This window comes from Arvicola amphibius, chromosome 3, assembly GCF_903992535.2.
Source record: "Arvicola amphibius chromosome 3, mArvAmp1.2, whole genome shotgun sequence".
Taxonomy (NCBI): Eukaryota; Metazoa; Chordata; class Mammalia; order Rodentia; family Cricetidae; genus Arvicola; species Arvicola amphibius.
Window position 1 is genome coordinate 847,668 of NC_052049.1, and position 22,385 is coordinate 870,052.

The 22,385-nt window shown below is 49.4% G+C and overlaps 1 protein-coding gene across 1 annotated transcript in view; it reads right to left on the reverse strand.

Annotated features, from left to right (window-relative positions):
- The window catches only part of Lpcat1 (lysophosphatidylcholine acyltransferase 1), a 51,307-nt gene that overhangs the window by 23,072 nt on the left and 5,850 nt on the right, over positions 1-22,385 (reverse strand). Inside the window, exons 2-3 of the mRNA XM_038322955.1 lie at positions 8,153-8,295; positions 2,501-2,715 (exon numbers count right to left, since the gene is read on the reverse strand). Of these exons, the coding sequence (XP_038178883.1) occupies positions 2,501-2,715; positions 8,153-8,295 (358 nt within the window). The remainder of the gene's footprint in view (positions 1-2,500; positions 2,716-8,152; positions 8,296-22,385) is intronic.

Genomic DNA, 22,385 nt, shown 5'->3' on the forward strand with positions numbered 1-22,385 from the left:
GGGCCACATGCAGCGACACTGTTCAGGGTTATCGAGGTGGTGTACATATCTGCCAATTACAACCTCATCTAGCGTCCAAAAAATTCTTGGAATTCAACCCAACTTTCCAGGCATGTTAGAGTATTACCCTTTACTTGACAATCAGACTGATAAAATCTACAGTCTATGACCCAAATAGCTCAGCTTCCCTCCAGGAACCTCGTCAAGAAGGGAAGTGACCATGCTCGCGCCGAGTTGTTTCATAACCAACGTCCTTGCAGTTCATTTCCGTCTACAGGATCCCTTGTGCCTCTAATGGGTACAGGGCTACATACAGCCCTACCTTCTGCCTTCCTGCTTGGCATCTCTGCAGACTCCTGGCTATCTCGATCAGGCGACTGAGCAAACCCCTAGCTGAGCCCCAGCCTAGTCTCTTCCCCTCCATATGAGCCGACTCCGTACCAGAACCCTGTGCATGGAGGGAATTCATCCAGGGTCTGTGAGCCTTGGAGCACTTGGTTCAGGATACTGACCACAGTGTTACCTGAACCCATGGTGAAGACTCACATTTCCCATGGAAGGGAATGACCACACCTCTCAGGTGGGAGGCACATGGGGTGTGGAGGCCGTGTTTGTAGCGGACTTAGCCACAGCCAGGTGCCTCTGAAAAGTTCCAGGCACAGGTGTGGGAAGGGGTTGATCTGGGGCTTGGGACCTTGCTGCCATGTGCCTGGGTTCTAGCCTCCTTGACCCCCTGCTTCCCCGTGGCCATGAGCCAGTTCCTTAATGTTTCCATGCAATGGGAAAATGCCTGCTCACCAGCAGAAGGAGAAGGATATGAAGGTGAAGACAGAGCCCTCATTGTAGACATACACAAAACTTCTAGGTAGCTGGGATAAACTTTTCCTCATAATCTGGCCAAGTGTCAGTGGGCTGCTTCTATGCTTTATTCTAGGACAGACATCTGGGTCAGGGCCAGACCAGAAGGGTCAATCCAGAGTGATGGCCACATCCTTTCTTCTGCCCACCTCCCAGGTAAACATACCTCAAGATTTCAGAGATCTCTCACAGAGCAGGAGAGACTGGGATACCAGGGACACTGGCTAGTTTTATGACAACTTGACAGAAGCTCAAGCCATTTATGGAGAGGGGAAACTCAGAGAGAAAATGCCAGCACCAACTTGGCCTCTGGGCAAGCCAATCATTAATTTAATGATTGATGTGGGAGGGCCCATTCCATTTTGGCTGCGCAAGGCATGAAGATCTAGCCAGTAAGCAGTACTCCTTCATGGTCTCTGCTTCAGTTCTCTGCCTTGACTCGAGTTCCTGCCCTGACTTCCTTCAGTGGTAGGTTGAGATGTTTAAGTTAAGTTGAAATAAAGTCTTTCCTCTCCAAGCTGCGTTTGGTCATGGTGTTTCACCACAGCAAGGGCAACCTTAACTAAGACGACACTCCTGGGGCCCATACAGTCTGGGAGATACAAAACTATGCCCTGTAGTGTCATGAGACCCACAGAGCTACCCCCACAAAGTGCCCAGACACCAGAGCAAAGCTTCGGAATGAAGAATGGAGCCTTTCCGCCACGTCTTCTCTTCTCATTCGTCAAGATGTGGGTTCAGAGCTGTGGCTCTTGGACCACAGGTGTCAGGCTGAAATCTCCTCCTTCCACCGTTCTTCAAGGGTACCACAGCCACCACAATAACCACAGTACCCAGTAACCACCCTACACTGCCCGCCTCCAACCCCACATCATCTACTGAGATGCCTGGGAACCACGAAGGTGGCCAGCCAGGGTGTGAAAAGCAACTGAATGGCAATACTGTGTTTTTTTCTATGCCTTAACCCTAGACCCTGTAAACATGGCCTTTCAGACAAAAAGTCTATGTAGATGAAATCGTGGATCTTAAAATGAGGCTATCGTGGATTATCCAATGGCATGGCTCTTAGCTAAGACATACACAGGTGGGGAACAGGGAAAGGCTGGCCATGCAACCAGCGAGGCAGGACATCTCCCATGGAGCTCGCACACACTATGACCTTGGACTTGTGGTTCCTAGAATGAGACAGAAAGGCCTTGTGCGGCATCAAAGCACCCAAGGTTTGTGATCCCAAGACACTGCTATTCCTGGTCTGTGGGAGTCACTGGGACTCAGGAGCAGGCTTCCCGGAAGCTCAGGAGACCCTGAAGTGCCCTGTGATACAGGAAACACATGCTTACAAGACAGACTTTGGGTATGTCCATCTGCACTGGACAGTACCAGAGGACACACAGGCACTGATAAAACACACAAATGCTCACGCTACTGGGGAACCACAATGCAGAACAGAGAACACAGCCAGGGCCTGTTGTGTGATGGCACAGAGCCCGAAAGGTCCTGTCACCGGGGAGGTGTCTTACCCACTCTCAGGGTCTCCTTGCTCACCCACCCCTGAAGTTTTACCTGCTCTCAGAAGGTTCGCCCACTCCCATAGTCTCACCCATTCCCGGGGGCTCATCCACTCTCAAGTGCTCTCACTCACTTCCCCAGATTGGGATGTCTCTGCTCTCCGCCTTCATCACAATGGAGGACATGGTCATGGTGACAGGGATGGCGTCAAAGTAGGAGGAATGTGGAGCCAGCGTGAGGATGGCAGCCTCTGCAGGCAGGGCCTGCCGCCCCTTCACGGCCACACGGTGGAATCCGCCAGCAAACCACATGGTGCGCATAATGGCCTTGAGTAGGAAGTCCACAACCCTGTAAGAGACAGGCAACGTCAATCCGGTTCCTGCCACGACACGGGCATGCAGGGGGCACGGTGGGAAGACGATGCTCGGGCCTTGGCAGTGGGGCATCGAAGGCTACTGCAGCAACTGCCCAGAGAGAACTGTGTGCTTGATTCCGGGGCACCCACACCAACGGCTCCCACCTCTGACAAACAACTGAGGTTTTTTTTCCCCCACCACATAACATCTTGCAAGTGGGCACAGCTATTCATCATTGACAGCGGATCACACGCCAAGGTCAAACACACCCACACTTTAGATATCGGCAGCTCAAGCTAGCACTCAGTCGTGCACGAGTAGACAGACCATCAAGGCGTGTAGAACGCCCATTAGAAGCTGCATGCTAAGCAGCTGAGAGCAAAGGCAGTATCCTGGCAAGCCTTCTAGACTTTCTCACAGGTCTCCCTAGCTTGGAGGCTGACCACATGAATCAATACAGCTTTTGGAAAGACCTAGATGAACATGAATGTAAATGAAAAAACAAAAACTGGCTGAGGTCATCCATCTTGGTTTCCTATGATACCCTTTTTTTTTTTTGGTTTTTCGAGACAGGGTTTCTCTGCAGCTTTTTTAGAGCCTGTCCTGGAACTAGCTCTTGTAGACCAGGCTGGCCTCGAACTCACAGAGATCCGCCTGCCTCTGCCTCCCTTTTTAAACACAAGAGAATCCAGGCATTCAACCCTGGTATTTTCCTTTCTCCTCACCCACAACAAACCTCAGTTGCCACTCAGACACCTCTCAGGACACCCCTGCAGTAACATGTAGCACGGACAGCTCTGGGAGGAGCTTGGTCCCCAGAGGAGACTTGCTGCAAAACACACCAGATATCACTGACTGTGGGCTAACCAGGTGATTAAAAACACAGAAAAAAAAAAAAAAGCCCAAAGCCCTGTTCCTTGACTTTCCCAAAGTGCTAACTCCCTTGGAGGTTCTGTGAGAGGAGCCCCAGCAGATCTGAGTCAAGGCCAATCACTGTTGAATACAGAGCCCCTGGAGGAGTCACCTTGGGAAGACCTTTGCTTACTCGGAGAATGAGCAGCTGCTGTGGTTACAACAAGGCACTGGGGAGCAGACTCAAGGTTCTATTTCTAGGGACGGTGTGAGACATGGGTACACATTTCTCAATGTCAGTTGGACACTTCTAGATGGACTTACAATAAAAAGTTCAAAAATAAAATGTACAGCGACTGCTAAGGAAGAGGCTGCAGAGAATGAGGAAGTGGAGCTGTGGGAGCTGCACTGGTCCTGGGAGGGCAAGAGGAAGAGGGGAGCTGGAAAGAAGGTTCCATCACTATCACCCTGCAGTCTTGTTGACAGCAATGCCCTTCTGCCCTCACAGGGAAAGATGAGACAGCATGGAGTGTGTGTGTGAGGGGGGGTGCCCCAGGCTGATGGTGTGAATGGAGATAAGACCTTGTGGACTCAGTGAAGACCCTCATCCTGCTGGCACTGTCACAAGGAGGACACTGAGCTCTGGGCAAAGTTGGAGGTCAAGGCCAGGAAAGAAAGCTACAGGAACATGAAGGAGAAGAGAGATAGAATAGGAGCTAAATCGCTTACTCAGTGCTGAAGAAGACCTGGGGCTTTGGGCACAGGGTGAAGGGAAGATTCTGAAGATAAGCTGTTTGCCTCCAAACACAGGTGCATAAGCCCCTAGACCAACACTATCCAGGAGGACGTGCCTGCTATACTTCAGCCAATCAGAAAGCCAGGCAAGGGAGAGCAAGCTGGTTGTCAGTGGTTAATCAATTAGTCTGAGTTCCTCCTGCAAATCCTATTTCTGGGAAGAGAACCTGACACTCCAGAAAGTCTTCTCCTTTAACAACAACAATGAAAGACCAAACAGTGGATCATTTCGATGCCCCAGGAGGCAAGCACCACCCCATAGTACGGCTTGACCACGGGGCTTAGAGAGTTGAGGCTGACACTCTTTCTGCCACAAGAAAGAAAAGGAGATATTGAAACTCAAGGGGGGGGGGGGGAAACGGCTACAGTACAAATGCAAAGCAAAGAATGTGTGTAATTTAAAAACTTTAAATCATAGGATGTGGCTGTGCTTCTGCACACAGAGGAAGTTGTATTCAGACCCAGGATGTGGGGACTCCTCTCTGGGGGTAGGGGTAAGATAGTCTGTCCTCCAATCTCACAGTTAATCTATTAACCCTATTAACCCAGGAGCTGCCTGTTGGCTGAGGACCAGAGGCAGAGGACTCGGATTGCTAGTTGCCTGGCCCACCCCTGTACTTGCTCTGGTAGGTAGAAGAACCAGTTTAGGGGTCAGTACTACCAAAAGGCAGCAGTATGATTTTCATGACACTGTGCATTGAAAGTAACTTAAAATAAGCATCTTTTGTAAACCCGTGTCAGTCACTGAAAGCCTGAAATTTTAAAGAATGTCTGAATGCTACCAACTTTATCCAGGGAAAAAAAAAAGTTGTCTTTAACATCAATCTGTTCACAACAGCTCTGCTGTGCGAACGTAACACCGTCTGAGTCTGAATGGATCTGCTTTTGTAACTCAGCAGAACTTCGATGACTCTGCAGTCAGTTATTTTAAACCCTGCTTTTTCCTAATTCTGTGCCACACTAACTGCAAAGCTCATTACTACATCTCCTTTCAGGAGTCAGAAGCACCCATGAGCGCCCAGGGCCACAAACACACTTAGTTCCCATAGATACCAAATGATGGTGTCTAGGGCTTTATGAGGCACAGCATGGTACATGCAAGTTCAGTATATACGTGTATGTTGTACATATGAAACTCTCAGCATGTGTACACACTCATCTATAAATAACCATATAATCAAATCTATGTACACATATATGCACACATGTACTCTCCTACACATATTCTCACCAACATGCACATACATACTCACTCCAACATGTATGCACCCTATACATATGTACATTTCAGCATGTGCACATTTGCATGCTCTTACCTACATACATGTATAGTACAACAACCACACTCATATGTTCACATTCCAACACACCTGTACACACATACTCCAATACCTACATGGATACTCAATCTTCATATACACATGTGTACTCTAACAGGTGCACACACACATACTTTCACCTGTGCACACTCATATATGCACATACATCAACAAATACATGCCAAACATACTCCAGTACCTACATACATATCCATCCATATTCTCATCTAAATGCGTACTCCAATAGGCACATACATGCATATTCTCATGTGTACACTCATATATGTACATGCTTCATATACACACACTCATATACATACATACACATGGATGCACTATTAAACACATATATACCCAGGCATAAACACATCCTTCTCTCTCACACAGAATGGCATGCACCCTGAGCTGACAAAGACCATACAAAGCTCAAGGGAAACTGTGGTCATAAGAAACCTCAGCTTCTCACTCAGTGCACATGAAACAACACTCACATCACATTTGTGCAGCGAAGGAAGCTGTTGACAGACTGAGTGACTTGGACACACAGGGAGAGAGCTGATGGAACCAGTCTGCTATAGCCCTTTGTAGTTTGCAGAAGCTCATTGAGCGTGCATGCAGGAGAGTTCCAAGGGAGCATGGAGGAACACAGCCCAAGTCACCCACTTTGAAGATGGTCCTGCTGCTCAGAGATTCTGAGTTGGTGTAGGGAAGAGAGAAAGAAGGGTGACCAGGCCCTTGTGATGCCAGGCAGGCAGCCTACAGAGCCATGGCAACGTCCTCAGCCGCTTGTCACCAAGAGTTGACACCTGTCAAACAAGCACCTTTAAATCCACCCAAGTCTGCTTCCCAGCAAACTTCTGCATTCAGCAAGCTCAAAGTCAGAATCTGGTTTGGCCTAGATTTGGCATGCTTGGTTTTATATCATACCAGACTCATATTTATGTTGGGTTTTTTTTTAATCCTTTTAGAGGATGTCACAATAAAGCATGTTGTTCAGAGAGGATTAGGAAATCTCAGACAAGCGAAGAACTGAGAGCAAGAAACAACTTCACAGATGCCCAGCCTCATCCAACACCCACACTGCGTGATCACATCATCTGATGGTGACCTGACACCCAGAGAGCTGAAGTTTAGAAGATGAGGTCCCCTTTTGCCTCTCTCCTCAACAAACATCCTATGCACCTCACAAAAAAGAAAGGCTGAGAAGTTTGAGTGAACATTCAGGTCACAAAGTATCAGGTTGTAATATTTTAGGCTTTGGGGTCACAGAGCCCCCCACACCCACACAACTCAGCCCTCCGTGCAAGGAGCCCTGGGTGCCCATGTTCCAGGAAAAGGTTATTTGCACAGCAGTCAATCTGGCCTATAGACCTTTCTGCCAGCATCTCCAGCAAGGATTTGTTTGTCTTTCTGAGCCGGCAAAGGGAGCTCTAGAGACAACAGTAGAGCATTCTTAGAGTGCTGGCTAAGGCACCCATGGCAGGTGGAAAGACAAAAAGTACTTAGTGTCTACAGCATCTTGTACTGTTGTTTAATGGCACGTCAGTTTGGCTCTGTTCCCAACATACTCATCTTCACACTGTTGAGGTTCATTTATATCTAACACTTAAAAGTGGGGCTAGTTCAGGTCTAAGAGAGACCCAGCCTGCAGCAACAGTGTACAACACTCCGGAAGCCTGGACTGGCTCAGGTCCCTACTAGGGCAGGACTGTGTACCATCCAGAGCTTCAGCTTTGTCAAGTTCGGTAAGAAAGTGAGATTTGATATCAAATCACTGGACGTATAAAGAGTGCAGACTTGTCTACTTTCAGTGACCCTGAGTGGGCAGGACCAGTGTCATCGAGTGGGCAGGACCAGTGACCCCGAGTGGGCAGGACCAGTGTCAACCATGAACTGACACTCAAAAGCTGTTCCCCTTGAAACTGCTTTAAGTATACCCAGAAGATGTGCTCCCTCCTCCGCCCACAGCACCCACACTGGGGGGGTTGAGGCAGGGCCCATATCACTGTGGTGCTGGGTCAACTCAGCCCGAGAGCTGTCCACTCAGGATACGCTCCCCGGCTCCCACCAGCAGCTCCAGAGCTGAGTGAGGGTCACCTGGGAGCTCTGGTTTTCGTCTTCAGGCTGTCAAGAGACAGAGGAGGTTCTGGAACACAGAGGTCATGGTGGTGGGAGGATCTCTGTGCTCTGGGACATGAGTACAACAGCCCCATGATCCACAGAACCTTGAAGATGAAGCTTCAAGACCAGAGGAAGAGGCAGGCAGGGAGAAGCTAGTTTCAATAGAAGCAGCAAGAAGATAGCACTGGTACCTGGTAAACAATAGGTGTCAATAAAGCATGCTCAGAAAGGGAGAGACAGGTCCATACTGACTGAGCCCAGTAACATTGTGACAAGGATCACACCACACACCCACCACACCATACACACACACACACACACACACACACACGAGCTACTTACTTCCTCCATAAGGCCATGGGCTGCTCTGGCTCCTTATCAGGCGGTCCCAGGGAGGCCACAAGTGCAAAGGGCCAGGCCAGTAGCATCATGAAAGCAGCGAACAGGAGCCGGATAGGGAACAGCGTCAACGTCATGAAAGCCACCTGGGAAGACAGGTGTTATTTTTTTAAGCACTACTGGTTGAGAACACATTGGAGCTACCTGCACCCTGGGGTCCTGCAGAGCCAGGTCACAGCTAGCCAGTGTACTGCCATCCCTGTAGACCCCATGCTCTCGCTCTTGACAAAGACACTCAAGGGATAGCTCAAGAATGACAAGGCAGAGCGTGATGGGCACACTTGGCTCTGCTCTCACTCTGAGGCCATATCCAGCAGAGGGTCTGGCACTCTAAGCTGGAGCCAGGCTTCCAGCTTGCTCAACACATTATCATACTTTCCCGCCTCTCCCTCAAATCATTAAGGCGGGGCTGGGGAAGATATCTCAGTCTGGAAAGTGCTTTCTGAGTGAGCTGAGGACCTGAGCTCAACCCCAGAACACAAGTACAAAAGCTAGGTGTGGTGAAGCCTGGGGCTGTCTCGCTGACCAGCCAGCCAGCCTACTTGGTGTGTACCAGACCAGTAAGAAACCCTGTCTCAAAACAAGGCAGATGGTGCCTAAGAAATCATTTCTGAGGCTGACCTCTGGTTTCAACATGCACATGTACCCATATGCAAATTACTGATGTGCAGAGATAGTATATGTAGTCCCAAATATCCGTGAGGCAGTGAGGGTACAGCATGGAGTTGTAAGATCAACCTTGGACCACAGAGCAGAGAAATCAGGGCACCTCTCCAGCCAAGATTAAGTTGGGCAGAAGGCCAGAGCCCAAGGGAAGCATGGTTCACTGACCAGTGCTTACCTTAGGGCAGCAGGAAGCTACAGGACCAGGTGGCTGCCTGTTGCTCTGAATTTGGAAGACAGGCGGTGGGCAGTTCAGCTCCATTGGGCAGAGCCAAATGCTGCATTGATGGAAGGCATTTTCACAGCCTTAGAAATCAGTGTGGACTTGACACTTGAATGAATTAGCACTCACACCTTTTAAAGGCCCAACAGTAACTTATGCCTTGAGGCAAGGCAGATCCAGGAACCAAAATCTGCTCCAATACACAATTCATTCACTGGGATAATGATTATGTATTGACATCTTGTAGTGCAGTGGGATGTCAGGGGATGTCTTTGGATGTAAGAACATAAACCACCTCGCCTGTCTCTATTGGGACATACTACTTATTCTTATGCAACATACTGAAGTGCTGTGGCCAGGGTTTCTCCAATGTCAAATTCTTCCTTGCCATGCTAGGAAGTAACATGATGGGGCTTGTGTTAGGGGTGCTGGGAGGCTACCTGTCTGGGCTTGTGTTAGGGGTGCTGGCTTGCTGGTGACTGATCTGGACCAACCCTTCTCTGACTTCCAGGGGAGACTCCTATAATCAATCCCCCACTGACCTCGTGTACTTTTAACTGACAGTTCCCATTGACATCTCTGGGTAGCTGGCTGCAGCTTCAAAGATTGTAGGATCCCCGCTTTGCAAACTCTGTTTTTCTCCCTGGGTTAATCTTATTTATTTTTCCTGAGTTTTCCTCGAAGCCCTTAGCAGGCTTCCCAACAACGGCAAACTTGAGAGTTGAGGGGGAGTCTCTGCAGCATTGTTCAGCATGCAGGGTGGGTGTGAGCTAGGGAGAAAACCTTTTGTAGATCGGTGTGCTGCATCGGAGAGGGGAGCAGACAGCCCTCTGCAGCACTGCAGTGCGTGGGGGTACACGAAGTTGGGGAAACAGCTTGCTATGGTGATGTACAGCATACTGGGGAGGGTCGAGAGGCCTCAGGCGTCAGGACCAGCTTCCTCTATATTTCACCTTCACCCTACCTCACTGCTGGCTTTCCAGCTTTTGTGTGTATCCCAGGGAGCAGGGAACCCTCCCCCAGGTAAGCAAGGCAGGACTAGTGGGGCCTACCACAAACTTTCTGGAACCTACTACTGTACCTTTTGCTTATATCTCCCAACATCTCCACAGGTTACCATCATCATGCAGACCCAGCCTAGCCACTGGTCCCTACTTTATCAGTGCCCACCCAGATGCAAACTGGTCTGACTCAGGGGACCACAGACATAGAAGAGATCAATGTTTCTGAGACACAACAAAGGAAGCAGCTTGGCAGGAGGCTAAGACACCAGAGTAGCTGATTCTGATAGTGATGGTATGCGGTGTGGGGAGAAGGAAAGCTCTAGGCATCCACAAGGACCAATTTTAGATTAGGCTGGAATGAAGAGCCACAGAGTATCTGACACAGAAACAGGCTAGAATGAAGAGCAACAAAGTATCTGACACAGGTTAGAATGGAGAGCAACAAAGTATCCGACACGGGCTAGAATGAAGAGCAACAAAGTATCTGACACAGACTAATATGAAGAGCAACAAAGTATCTGACACAGACTAGTATGAAGAGCAACAAAGTATCAGACACAGGCTAGTATGAAGAGCAACAAAGTATCAGACACAGGCTAGAATGAAGATCAACAAAGTATCTGTCAACTTTCCAAATACCCTGTCTTCCAGGTGTGGGTGGCCACCGCCAGTGCAGGCAGGGCTGGCCTCTCTACTAAAGCCCTGAGGCACCTTTTCTTGCTGTAGCTTATGAAATCAAGAGATCTGTCCACATCAAGAGCATAGGGTACTACTGGTGAGATGCTGGGAGGGAGACAGGAGTCCACTCTCCACACTCACAAGGCCCAGTGCCATGCTGGATGCCAACTTATAACAGGTATGGGAAAGTCTCCAGAGCCCATTTTACAAAAATTACATGCAGTATGGCTGTCCAGCAGTGAGACAGCATGTAGCAGATTGGCTACCCTATACAGGAACTGGCCAGTGAAGAGCTGGCTAAGAGTATAAATGAGGGGCCAGCGTGGTACAGGCTACAGGAGAGATGAAAGAAGGGAGAGACACGGAGTAAAGTATTCAGCTATGCTCCCAAGGGTAAAAGGGTTGGGCTCCATGAAACTCTACAGACACAGGTGGAGGGCCACTGATGTTGGTACCACAGCCCACCTTTCTTAAGTCAGGCTGTGGAAAGTGGAGACCCTACTCACTATAAAGAGCCACATTACTCTCAAAGGTACCAGGCCAAGAAAACTATGTGGTCATCTTGCCTGTGAGCTAGAAGGGAGTAATTGCACCACAGTTCAGTAAGGAATTACACTGGCCTGAGGGCTGTGTTGACTTCAATTGCCCTCTGAGGGTTGATTATAACAAACCAACCCATTAAGAGAGATATAGTCTAGATGGACAGGACTTTATACACACACAGCCCATCACAGCACCACGGGAGACAGTCTAAATTAGGTTTTGAGGGCCCCCTTGGGAGGAGGGCTGTGACCTGCCTCCACAAAAGAATTCTGTCCAACAGTAGCCACTTCATAACAATCCCAACAAACCTAGTCTCCTTGTGTAAGGCTGGGTCTGAAAAATGGCAGAAAGTGTGGACTGAACCCCAGTATCTACTGTAGCAAAATATGGGAACAATGCAAAATGGCAGAACTCAGAAGCCCACAGGCCAGGACGGAGCTGAGAAGCATCAATGGGACCAAGGGCTGGGGCATGATATACTCCAGGGCATCTGTCTAGAGCACACATACACACATGAGCTCACAGAGACACACACAGAACGATACACATTTACATACCCATTGGCAGAGAGAGGTACAAACACATGTGCATACACACACCAGTATATACATGGACACATTCACATACACATTGTACACATACATATAGATACACATGTACAAACATAATCCAATTCATATATACAATGAACACATAACATTAGATATACATGCATATACATATACCGATAAATATGATATGGGCACATTCATACACACACTGAACAAATATACATACACACAAATATTCATGTACACAATGATATACATAAATACCGATATAGACAATGTAGACATTCAAATACTTAACACATATACACAGTACACACAATGTGGACATATTCATACACACACTGAACATACACATTTTCACATACACTGACACATGGACACATAATTACACACAGTCACACCTTCACACATACACTAAACACACTCATTCATGATTATACATGTACATACTGGTATATATATATATATATATATATGTATATATATATATATATATATCACTGAACACACATACACATGGTTACCCATAATATGGATATACATTCTCTCACACACTAAACTCATGAATACACACACTCCACTCTTGCCACTACCCCTGGTAGATACAGTCTCCTAGAGACACAGGCCTGGAGCAAAGAAGATAAGCAGGCTTTGGGGCCCAAGTAGGAGGCAGTGTGATCACCCAGAGACTCTCTTTAGGATCAGTGCTCAGACAAGACAGGTAAAATGACACAGAGAACTCCCTACTCCTCCCAAGAGCAAGGATACTGCAGAGAAGGTGTGCACTGTAGGCCTGTAGGGACTCTTGGGGTACTCCTGCCCCTACTCATTGGAACTGTTCTCTGTAGTTTGAGCCACCCAGTCTGTGGCCACCCTACAGCTACTGACAAGATGGAGGAAAAGTAGGTCAAAGTGAACCCAGAATGCTATATTTCTCCTCAAAAGGAGCTGGTTCTATAACACTTGAGTATGAGACAACGTCAGGCTGGCCATGGTGCTTTGTCTTGGTGGTCAGGGTGGCTAATGTAGGGATTATTTTCTTTTCTTTTCCTTCCCCCCCCCCTCTCTCTTTTGAGACAGGGTTTCTCTGTGTAACATCTCTGGCTGTTCTGGAATTCACTATGCAGACCATGCTGACTTTGAACTCAGATCCGCCTGCTTTGCCTTCTGAGTTCTGGGATTAAAGGTGCGCCACCACTGCCCAGCAAGGATTCTTACTCTGCATGTAAGTGGGGCCTGTAACAATGAGTGTGTCTGCTAGAGTGAGGTGCTCCAGCACGAAGCACTATCACCACAAGCAGCCAGCACAGGCCCTTTCACCCTGAGTCAGTCTGGCAGGGACAGCTGACATAGACAGTTCTCAGAGTACATGCCAAGACCAGTGTGTTCACTGTAGGGAAACTAGCATGACTTCTGAGGACTTCTGCAAACACGTGACATCCTCCACATGGATAAAGATGGCATCAGTTGCCCTGTGCACATTCTAAGCTACTGTTTCTTTAGAGTGTTTAATAGTAAGTGAGTAGAAGCAGAAAGCTTCTTGGTGGTGTGCAGTGCATCCCGAACCAATCCATTTGTGCAGGGCACCATGAATCCAAAAGGATAAACTGGAGTGAAGTGACCAAGCGGTGATCACACAGACCCTGCCTGGCTGCTGGGATCAGGTACCCAACAAGCTCCAGCCACAATCTGTGGGCCATCGGGTAGTTCTTACTTGCCTACCTGCTCAGAACCTCTGGAACCCTCACTTCCTCCAGATGTTTTACAAAGCTGGGCTCCAAGAAGGTGCCCGTGGAATGGCTGGCTCCGGGTGTGGCTTAGGCTCACTAGATAGGAATAGCTGGTGACCTATTCTGGACTTGTGTTAGGATCAATGCTTCTATCTTATTTTAAAAATACTTCACAAAGACCCCCCAGGGACATCTGGCCTCCCCTGTGGTCAATTTGCCCAAAAGTTAGGACTCAGATGTATTCAAGATTGGTGACACTTCATTCCTGAAGGCTCACCCTGCCTACACCCTCCCTAAGCAGTTGACAGATTGAATCCTGTCATATGTCAAAAGAGAGAGAATCTTGGGGCAAAGCAGAGGGCAGTAGGATGGTTAAAGCGCAATGTAAGGGACAGTTAGCAAGGCTCAGCCTGGAGAGTGACTAGGGAGGATGCTAGACAGAGGATATGGTCCTGAGGACCGAAAAGGCAAAGACCAGAGGCCAGATAATCTTTGAAAACCAACAGAATGTCTCGGTGGTAAAGATGCCCAAGCTTTACAGCCTGAGTTTGATACCTAGGGCCTATGCTGTGAAAGAGAGAACTAACTCCTTCAAGTTGTCCTCGAACCTCCACAGCATGCTGTGCAGCAGCCCCCACTCCCACTCACTACACACGCATGCACGCGCACATGCACACGCTATAGCACTAAAAATCTGGCCTTCATTCTGACTCCTTAGAAAAATCAACCAAGGGTCACAGTCAGACACTCTCACGAGCAGTCTTCCTGGAAGGCTGTTAGAAGACTCCCAGCTTTGTCTAGGGCTCAGATATGAGCCAAACTAGGTTGAAGGATAAGGTCCCATTCTGTCCCTGCCCTAGGCTGGTACCACAATGACCCAGAGCCACTGGCAGAGGGTGTCCCTACACTCTGACGGTGGTCTTCTCTCTGCCTCACTGTCTAGTATGTGGGCAAAGGCCCTTCCATACATTCAGTCTCCATAGTTCCACAGCCTTGGCCACCCCCAGACTTGAAGGTCTCTGACTACCAGGTATGTTCCAGTTCTATTAAGGGGTCACCATCCCACATGACCGGGCAACTTCTGTGATCCGTGAAGAAAAGCCTGGAAGGTTCCAGGACAAGTGAGCACCCAGTACTTCATGCTACACGGTTCTATGCGGAAGGTGATGCAGGCCTTGTATGCTCAGCGGGGATGTGTGTGAGTTCTGTACTCGGGGGAGTTGTGCTCCTCCATCGATCATGGAGACAGTCCGAGGTTGCCAACTTTATTGTTCCTGGTGGCAGCGGAGCTGGATGCCACCCCAGGGGCACCACTGGGGGACAGGTGAGTCTGGGTTCTCTGTGGGCCGGCTGAGGGTGGAGCTTCAAGCTACACAAAGCACCAAGGATTGATCTGAGGCAGCAAACATAGAGACAGTAAAACAAAGAAAGATGGCTTTCCAGCGGCCTTGGTGACTTCAGCATTGGGGGCAAACATAGCTCAAGGGTCACAGAGATGGCCAATGGGGGAGTCCCTGACAGGTGCAGCAGTCTGGAGGACACAGAGACTGGACAGAGTGCTACATACAACACAGCCAGCAACTTAGCTGAGACCATAGCAACGAACCAACCACAGCAATGAACCAACATCTGTAACAGGGATCTAACCATCACACTCAGAGTGTCACCAAAGCACCCGGTGTCAAAGACCTGCTACCCGCTCCTGAGGGGATGTATCAGAAGCCCGAGGCTCACTGGCTATTTCCTCACCCAGAAATTCAGGGAAAGAGCTAGGAGATTTGCTCAGGGATTAGATAAGATGATATGCAAATGAAGGGCTGCTGCGACCACAGGAAGCAGCCTGAGTACAAAACAAGAGGAACTGCCCTAAACTCTCACCCACCCGAGGGGGAATGAGAAACTCAGGAGGGCCACCCTGAGTGGGAAACGGATCGGGCAGCTGACCATGTACCCTCATGCCACGGAACCAGCCTGCCCACAGAGGACAAATAAAATCTTAACTGGGAGGCAGTGTTGTACTTCAAACCAAAGAGGGGAGCGGAATGAGGGGAATCTGGCCAGAGAGTGGAAAAAGGCAGCAGCTGACCAGAGCACAAGGCCAAGCAAGAGGAGAAAGCATTTGGGGACACAACAGGTATCAGGTCCTGGGACCCCTGCCCTTCTCAGGATGCACACATTTCTGACACAGGGACAGTACTACCACAATGACATCACCCTGGACCTCGTGACCCCCGTGGTCAGCAGAGTAAGAGTCACCAGCATGGTGGCTGAGTCCGCCTCCTCTCAGCTTCCCCTCTTTAGGGTACGGCTGTCCTGCCCCACAAGTCCTACCCGAGGGACAAACAGCCATAGTTGTCTTTCTCACTTACCAGCTCCTTTTGATTTCTCCTATAAAACAAATTCAGAATGCAGCCCAAGATGGGCCTCTGGCTCTTGGGTTTGGGACAGCTACAGTGGCCAAGGAGGGGGTGGAAATAAGGCTGCAAATGTCACATGTCCTTGGTCTGTATGACCCCAGGACAAGAAGTAATGGGTGAAACATTCAGTACCAGACAGGAGCCAGAAGCAGGCATCTAGGTCAGAGCCCTGATGTAAGCAAAGCTGTCCTGAAAGGACTTATGTAACTCTAGAAGGGAAGGCAGATATGGTTCTTGGGCATTCAAAAAAGCTATCCTGGTAGGCTGGTGGTCGATGAGGCTCTGAAGATAAGGCAATGGATCTCCCAAATGCGTTAGAGATGAGAGGTAAAAACTACAGGGATGCCTCTAGGGCATTGAGACACCTGGGAAAATTAGCCCTGGGGTCAACTGTGGGCCAACAACCCAAATCAGGAACTAATGATCAATGTCTGGAGCAGTGGGTATTAGGTGGGTATTAGGTATTTGCTCTATCCATGACATGACCTTGGGCTATCTGGTGAGAGAGGGGGGGGGGAGGAGGAAGAGGAGGAGGAGGTGGAGGAGGAGGTGCTTCTTGTCTGCCTTCATTGCCTTTATGACCTCTTATAAAGGAGTGGGGGTGGTCACGCTCTCTTGGGTGGTGAACACCAAGTCAGGCAATGTGAAGCAACAAATGATCAGTCCCCAGCTTTCCAAGGACTCTGCAACTGGATTTACCATATCCTGTATTCGTGAGTATATTTCCCCCCTTTTATATCTTAATGAATCCTTGATACCCCTTTAAAAGATGCATGTGGATTTCTATTAACAGCAGTGTGAATATTAAAACCTATCTACTAGAGCCGCTGCCCCAAACCAGACAAGAAACACACACACACAATTTAAGATACACTTTCCTTTTAAAGTACAGGCAGGCTTTAAAAAGCATTATAAATCCCACACACAACCCTTAGCTGGAACCCCAAGGCACATTTGCTGAAGCCCACAGTCCAGTGTTAACACCACTTAGTCACCCAGAGGTCCAGGTGACTCCAGCTAGATCAAGACCACACAGAGGCAAATACGCGGACTAGCCAGCAGGCACCTTCTGCCTTATGTGTAGCCTCAACACTTTAATTAGGTCCAGAGTGACTCTGTCCTGGCTGAACGCGGCTCTGAGGCAGGGAGCATTCAATGGTCACGTTCAGAACCAAAGCTCATTGCCACACAGAAACTAGAAGAGGACGAGAATACTTAAGCTTATCTTTTCACAAACAGCTCTATCAAACAGGCTCGCCTGACACTAGCCACTGTGCAGAACCAATCCCATAGCACCTGCCCACTGCTCAGTATCCTATACACCCCAGAGGCCCAAGATAAGGCTTGAGACGGGGCACAGGGGACATCTGAAGAACGGCTTTAGCAGAGTTATACTGTCTGGTGGATGTTTGTGTTTCTCCCGTGATTTGCCCATTTATTTAAATCTTTTGCCCCGTATTTACATTGCGTTCATTTGTCCGTTTCTCACTAACATGCTAACGTCCCTGTCGTGATGGCCTTAGTTCCCAGTTGTGTATTGGGCTGGAGTATTCAGATGTTCGTGCACAGCCAGTGTCCACGTCTCCACCAGAACTCTCCTCGGAGGCTGTGCCTACGGCTATTTATAAGTGCTTCTTAGTTCTCCCACTCAAATCTAAAATTAAATATAGCTTTTCTAAGACAGAGCTATTTTTTCTTCCAAACCTTCAGTCCCAACTCCCCAGGTCTACACCAAGTCCACGCAAGGGCTGCCCAGTAAAGTCTCAGCCTATCAGAGCAATCCAGACGGTTTCTCGGTGTAGACTGACGTGAGCCTGTCTTTGGGGGAAACACTCAAAACTTACAGAATCACCTTCAGAACCACATGGGCCATCAGGAGTGATTTCCTAGAGGGCTGTCCCTACTACACACCGCTGTTGAACATTTCCTCACAGCCTCTTTGGTCTTACAGAGTCATCAGTCTAGTACATAGTATGGAACTATGGAGAGCTGACTAACCTTGGGTTGACGGCTTTCACCAACCTTTGTGGGTCTGGTGGGAAGATCCCCCCAGGTCAGGCCTGTGTATAGTGCCTCACTGACAGAAATGGCACTATTGGGGAAGGCACCCTTGGGGTGGTGCCACAACACCCTGGCATTTGCTCTAGATCCTGGTGACACTGGTGTGTGACCATGGAAGGCTGCGGACTAAGTAAGGCTACAGAAGGGCACACTGCTCATGTGGATGCAAGAGGGATGATCATTCTTGTCTCAGGCACAGTCCTGTTTCCCCATGGCTAACCACACATAGCTGACCTCTTTGCAATCTACAACACAGGCTGGGAACACACCTCTTGCTGGAGATGCCCTATGAGCATGCGAAGGGATAAGTCAAGAAAACCTCAGGCCCCGAGATGGCTCTGGAACTCCATAACTTAACAAACAAGGACCTAGGATGCCACTCTGGTTGCCCGCTAGGGTCTCCACAGGCCATTCTGTACGTAGCCACCTGGTCATTCCCTGCTCACAGCTGTGATCCTACGGGCAGGTGCTGGGACTTGGTGTCCACTGAGTATTCGCTCATCCATCTAGTTCAGCAGATTCCACGGCACAGGTAATGACACCACATGACTATGTCTCCTAATGTGACAGGTAACCTTCACCCTAAGCAAGCCCCGCACACAGCAGTGCAGGCTGTGTAGCTGTCTATCTCAGCAGGGAGGACCCAGGCATGGCCCTAACATCTCTGCAGTCAGGGGAAAAGCTCCATAATCACACAGTACAGCCTTTGGCAGGGAAGAAGCAAGGCACTCGCACATGGGGGGAATAACTGCAGGCCTGGGAACCCCCAAGAATGTGCTCTATCAGAGACACTGGAGTGTCAAAGAATACAAGAGCTCTAGGTAAGTTTAAAAGTAACACCCTAAACACACCCAGGCTGCAGGCATTTCAGAAATGATCACACTGGAAACAGTTATCTTCCCTTATGGCAGAGGGTTTGGGAAGGATTGCCCTGAGGCCAGGTAAAATAGACCAGTGCCCAGAGAGGGTTCTGGACAAGGTTTTTCTAACTCTACTCTTTAGCCTCAATATGTAGGCCTCTGGGCTTTGAGAGCCCTATAGCTGTGCTCAAAGTCAAGAACATGCCCAGCCCTTAGAAGGGCTGAGCTCCCACCAGCCCTGTGGCTTATATCTTATAGATACAGATTCCTAGGCAGCCTCCCTCTGGCCAGACTGTGCTATCTTCCCTCAGCTGGGAGCTACTTCCAGCCTCTTACACGCTGCCTGGACAGTCGGCATCTAAAAGACCAGTACAGAACTTCATTGCTGGCAGACTAAATGGAGAGGCAGATGACGGAAGGCTGACTTGCACTCACCAGACACGTACCGATACCTGTGACGTCGAAGTCTACTTGATATGACCAAGAACTACACACACCAGATCCCGTGTGCCTTGAAGAACACGTGAGGCGAAGAGTGCACACAGAGCACATGTGGTGTACATGGCCTCTGCAGTGACTACAGGACTCCAGACGGACTGGAGAAAATGGGCAGACGACACTGTCCCGCACACAAGGAGCAGTAAGTGCAGAGTACACATGCAATTGTCAACACAAGTCCTCTCCATGTGTGTATGTGTGCGTGTGTGGCAGGGGGTGGCTCTGTCCTCTCTCTGGTCCCCATAGTTCTGCTCTGACAGTCTTGTAGCCTAAGAGGTGAAACACTGCACCATAACAGACAGGAGCTGGGGTCCTGCCAAGGTGGCCTCCCATCCAAGGGCTCTGCCAAAACAGAAAAGTCCCGAAGACATACACTTGGGGGCTTATATGCACTACTTCCTAAGAATGAGACTCAAAACCAGAAGCTGGTCCTAAATCCCTGTCCAGAGCTGCAGAGACTCAGTGGCAGTTGACCTACTTTAGGGAACACTGGGGGCAGGACTCCCTATAATTACAGTCCTCCAAGAGAGCTTTCCAGGCACTTGGCACCACGTGGGCAAACAGCCCAAAGCTACCAGGACCAGGTGGAACCGAGGCAGGAGCCCCGCCAACAGCTTTCCAGGGTCTGTAACTCTGGAGGAGGCTCCAGCTTCTGATAGGTGAACAGTCTGGCCTCAGGGGACCAGAGAGAACCCAAGGTAAAGGACCTGCTTCTACAGGCTCCCACAGATCCTAACCCTGCCCCTGCTCGCTGAGGGCCCCTGCTCGCTGAGGGTGGTGGCTCCCAGAAGAAGAAGTACTTCCAGTATGAGTTGGCAGGGAAGTGCCTGTATATGAACACACTGTTCCTTCATCAAGTCTTTCCTGGAAGTGCCCAGGACATAGTAGCCCTGCCTAGGGATACCAGCCAGAAAGGGCTCAGGATGAGCCACGTTTTCCCCAACCCAACCCTAATGCTGAGATGCAGGGAGAATTCCACAGCAATGTGCCCTCTAGGTCAGTGGTCATGGGGGCTGGGACCCATGCATATCAGACAACATAGGGAGGGAACCCCTAGGAGGGCATCAACAGTAGAAGTCCACCACGAGTGGAGCAGACAGGCCTGAGAGCTGTGTAGGAACTCACTCTGGTCCCATCTTCCCTGGGAGGTCAGAACTCAGCTGAGGCCGGGAGAAAGACCCACTCGAATCTGTGACTGTCTCCAGGACCCACTGCTTCAGCTGAGCGAGGGAATCAGAAGATTCAAGCCCAGGGGTGTTCTAGCTGCTTTCACTGTTCACAGGAAGGTTATCTGGGAGGGAGGAGGCTCACATGCTCTGCTGTTGGTAAGAGGGAAGCTTATACAACCTCTGTAGGTGGGAACCCCTGCCCCTAGCACAATCCCCCAATGAAGAAGACCACAAATACCACCAAGTCTATACCATGTATATACATCTTATTTGTTTTAGCTGGACAGGGAAGGAGGTGTAGTGGGAATGTCTTTGTGCTTCTATTGCTGTGAAGAGATACCATAACCATGGAAACTCTTACAAAGGAAAGCATTTAATTGGGGCCGGCTTACAGTTTCAGAGGTTGGTTTAGCCCATTATTCTCATGGCAGGAAGCATGGCAGCATGCAGGCAGACAAGGTGCTGGAGAAGGAGCCGAGAGTTCTACAATCTTGATCCACAGGCAACAGAAGGAGACTGTGTATCACACCGAGCATAGGTTGAACATAAAAGACCTCAAAGCCCACCTCCACGATGACACACACCTCCTAATAGCAAAACTTCCCGTGGACCAAGCTTTCAAACATGAGTCTGTGGGGCCCATCCCTATCTTCACCACCACAGGGACTGTGTCCCTGAGGTTGGTTGTTCCTCTGAAGGACAGAGTTGCCTTGACCCCATGCCGCTAGAGGGAAGGTTACCACCTCACTGACCACAGAAGCTGCACAGTCTCACGGTGTTGGCCACAATGAAGAGGTCTGTGAAGAGTAGGGGAAGATGTTTTGGAGGAGCAGTTTGGGAGGGGGCTGAGCTTTTGGGGACTTCTGAGGCCGTATGAGAAAGTCAAAGAACAGGCAAGACATACGACAAAGTAATCAAGGACCCCTTCCTGCAGATGAGTGACTTCCTGTTGGACCAGTGGACGCAGGGTTTGTTCTGTCCACAGCTGTCCCCTTACACGATAACTCGGTAGGCAAAAAGTCCCTAAGAGACTCCTGAAAAGTGTGGTACTTGCTACCTGATCGAGCCTGAGCCTAGCCCATAGGCATCGATCTCTACGCACAGACCAGCACATGATCTCCTCTCCACCACTGGGCAAGAGTCAGTTTTGTCCTCCCAGACTTGAGATTGGTCCAGCTCTATTGTCTACTTGGGTAGTTAAATTGTCGTTTAAAAAGCTTGTAGATGGCAAATAAGTTCTTGGGGAAAATAAGTCACTCTTCTGACTGGACAGCAGACAGGACTGGACAGTAATGTGGTGGCTCAGGAAAGGAGCTGTCCCCAAGATGAATGGCCTACTCCAGTGGCCAGTCTCAGTTAAGCCATGGCTAGCACCTCCCACCGTGGTCCATGCAACATGCTGAAGGGCTACCACATGTAAAGGCATTAGAAAACTGCCATAGCGATACAGTATGATATTGGTGTACGTGCGCATCTCCCTCCCCAACCCTGGGTACGTCCCTCTGGGCTCATTTCCACCATCATTCACATCTGGACTACAGGCTTGAGGAACAAAAGAGACGTCAGGAATTCCAGTCAGGAGTGATAAGGATACTCTAACATACTGCAGCAGACCCACAAGGACTGAGTGCTGAGCAGTGGTGGCCCTGGTCATCTGGGCTGGCTGTACTTTCCCTGGGTTATGTTCAATGAAAGCAGACATCGACAGGGCTTGTGTTAGGTAAGTCTTCCTGGATCACTAGGTCAGGCATGCTGGAATACAGCTTCAAGAGACGGGAG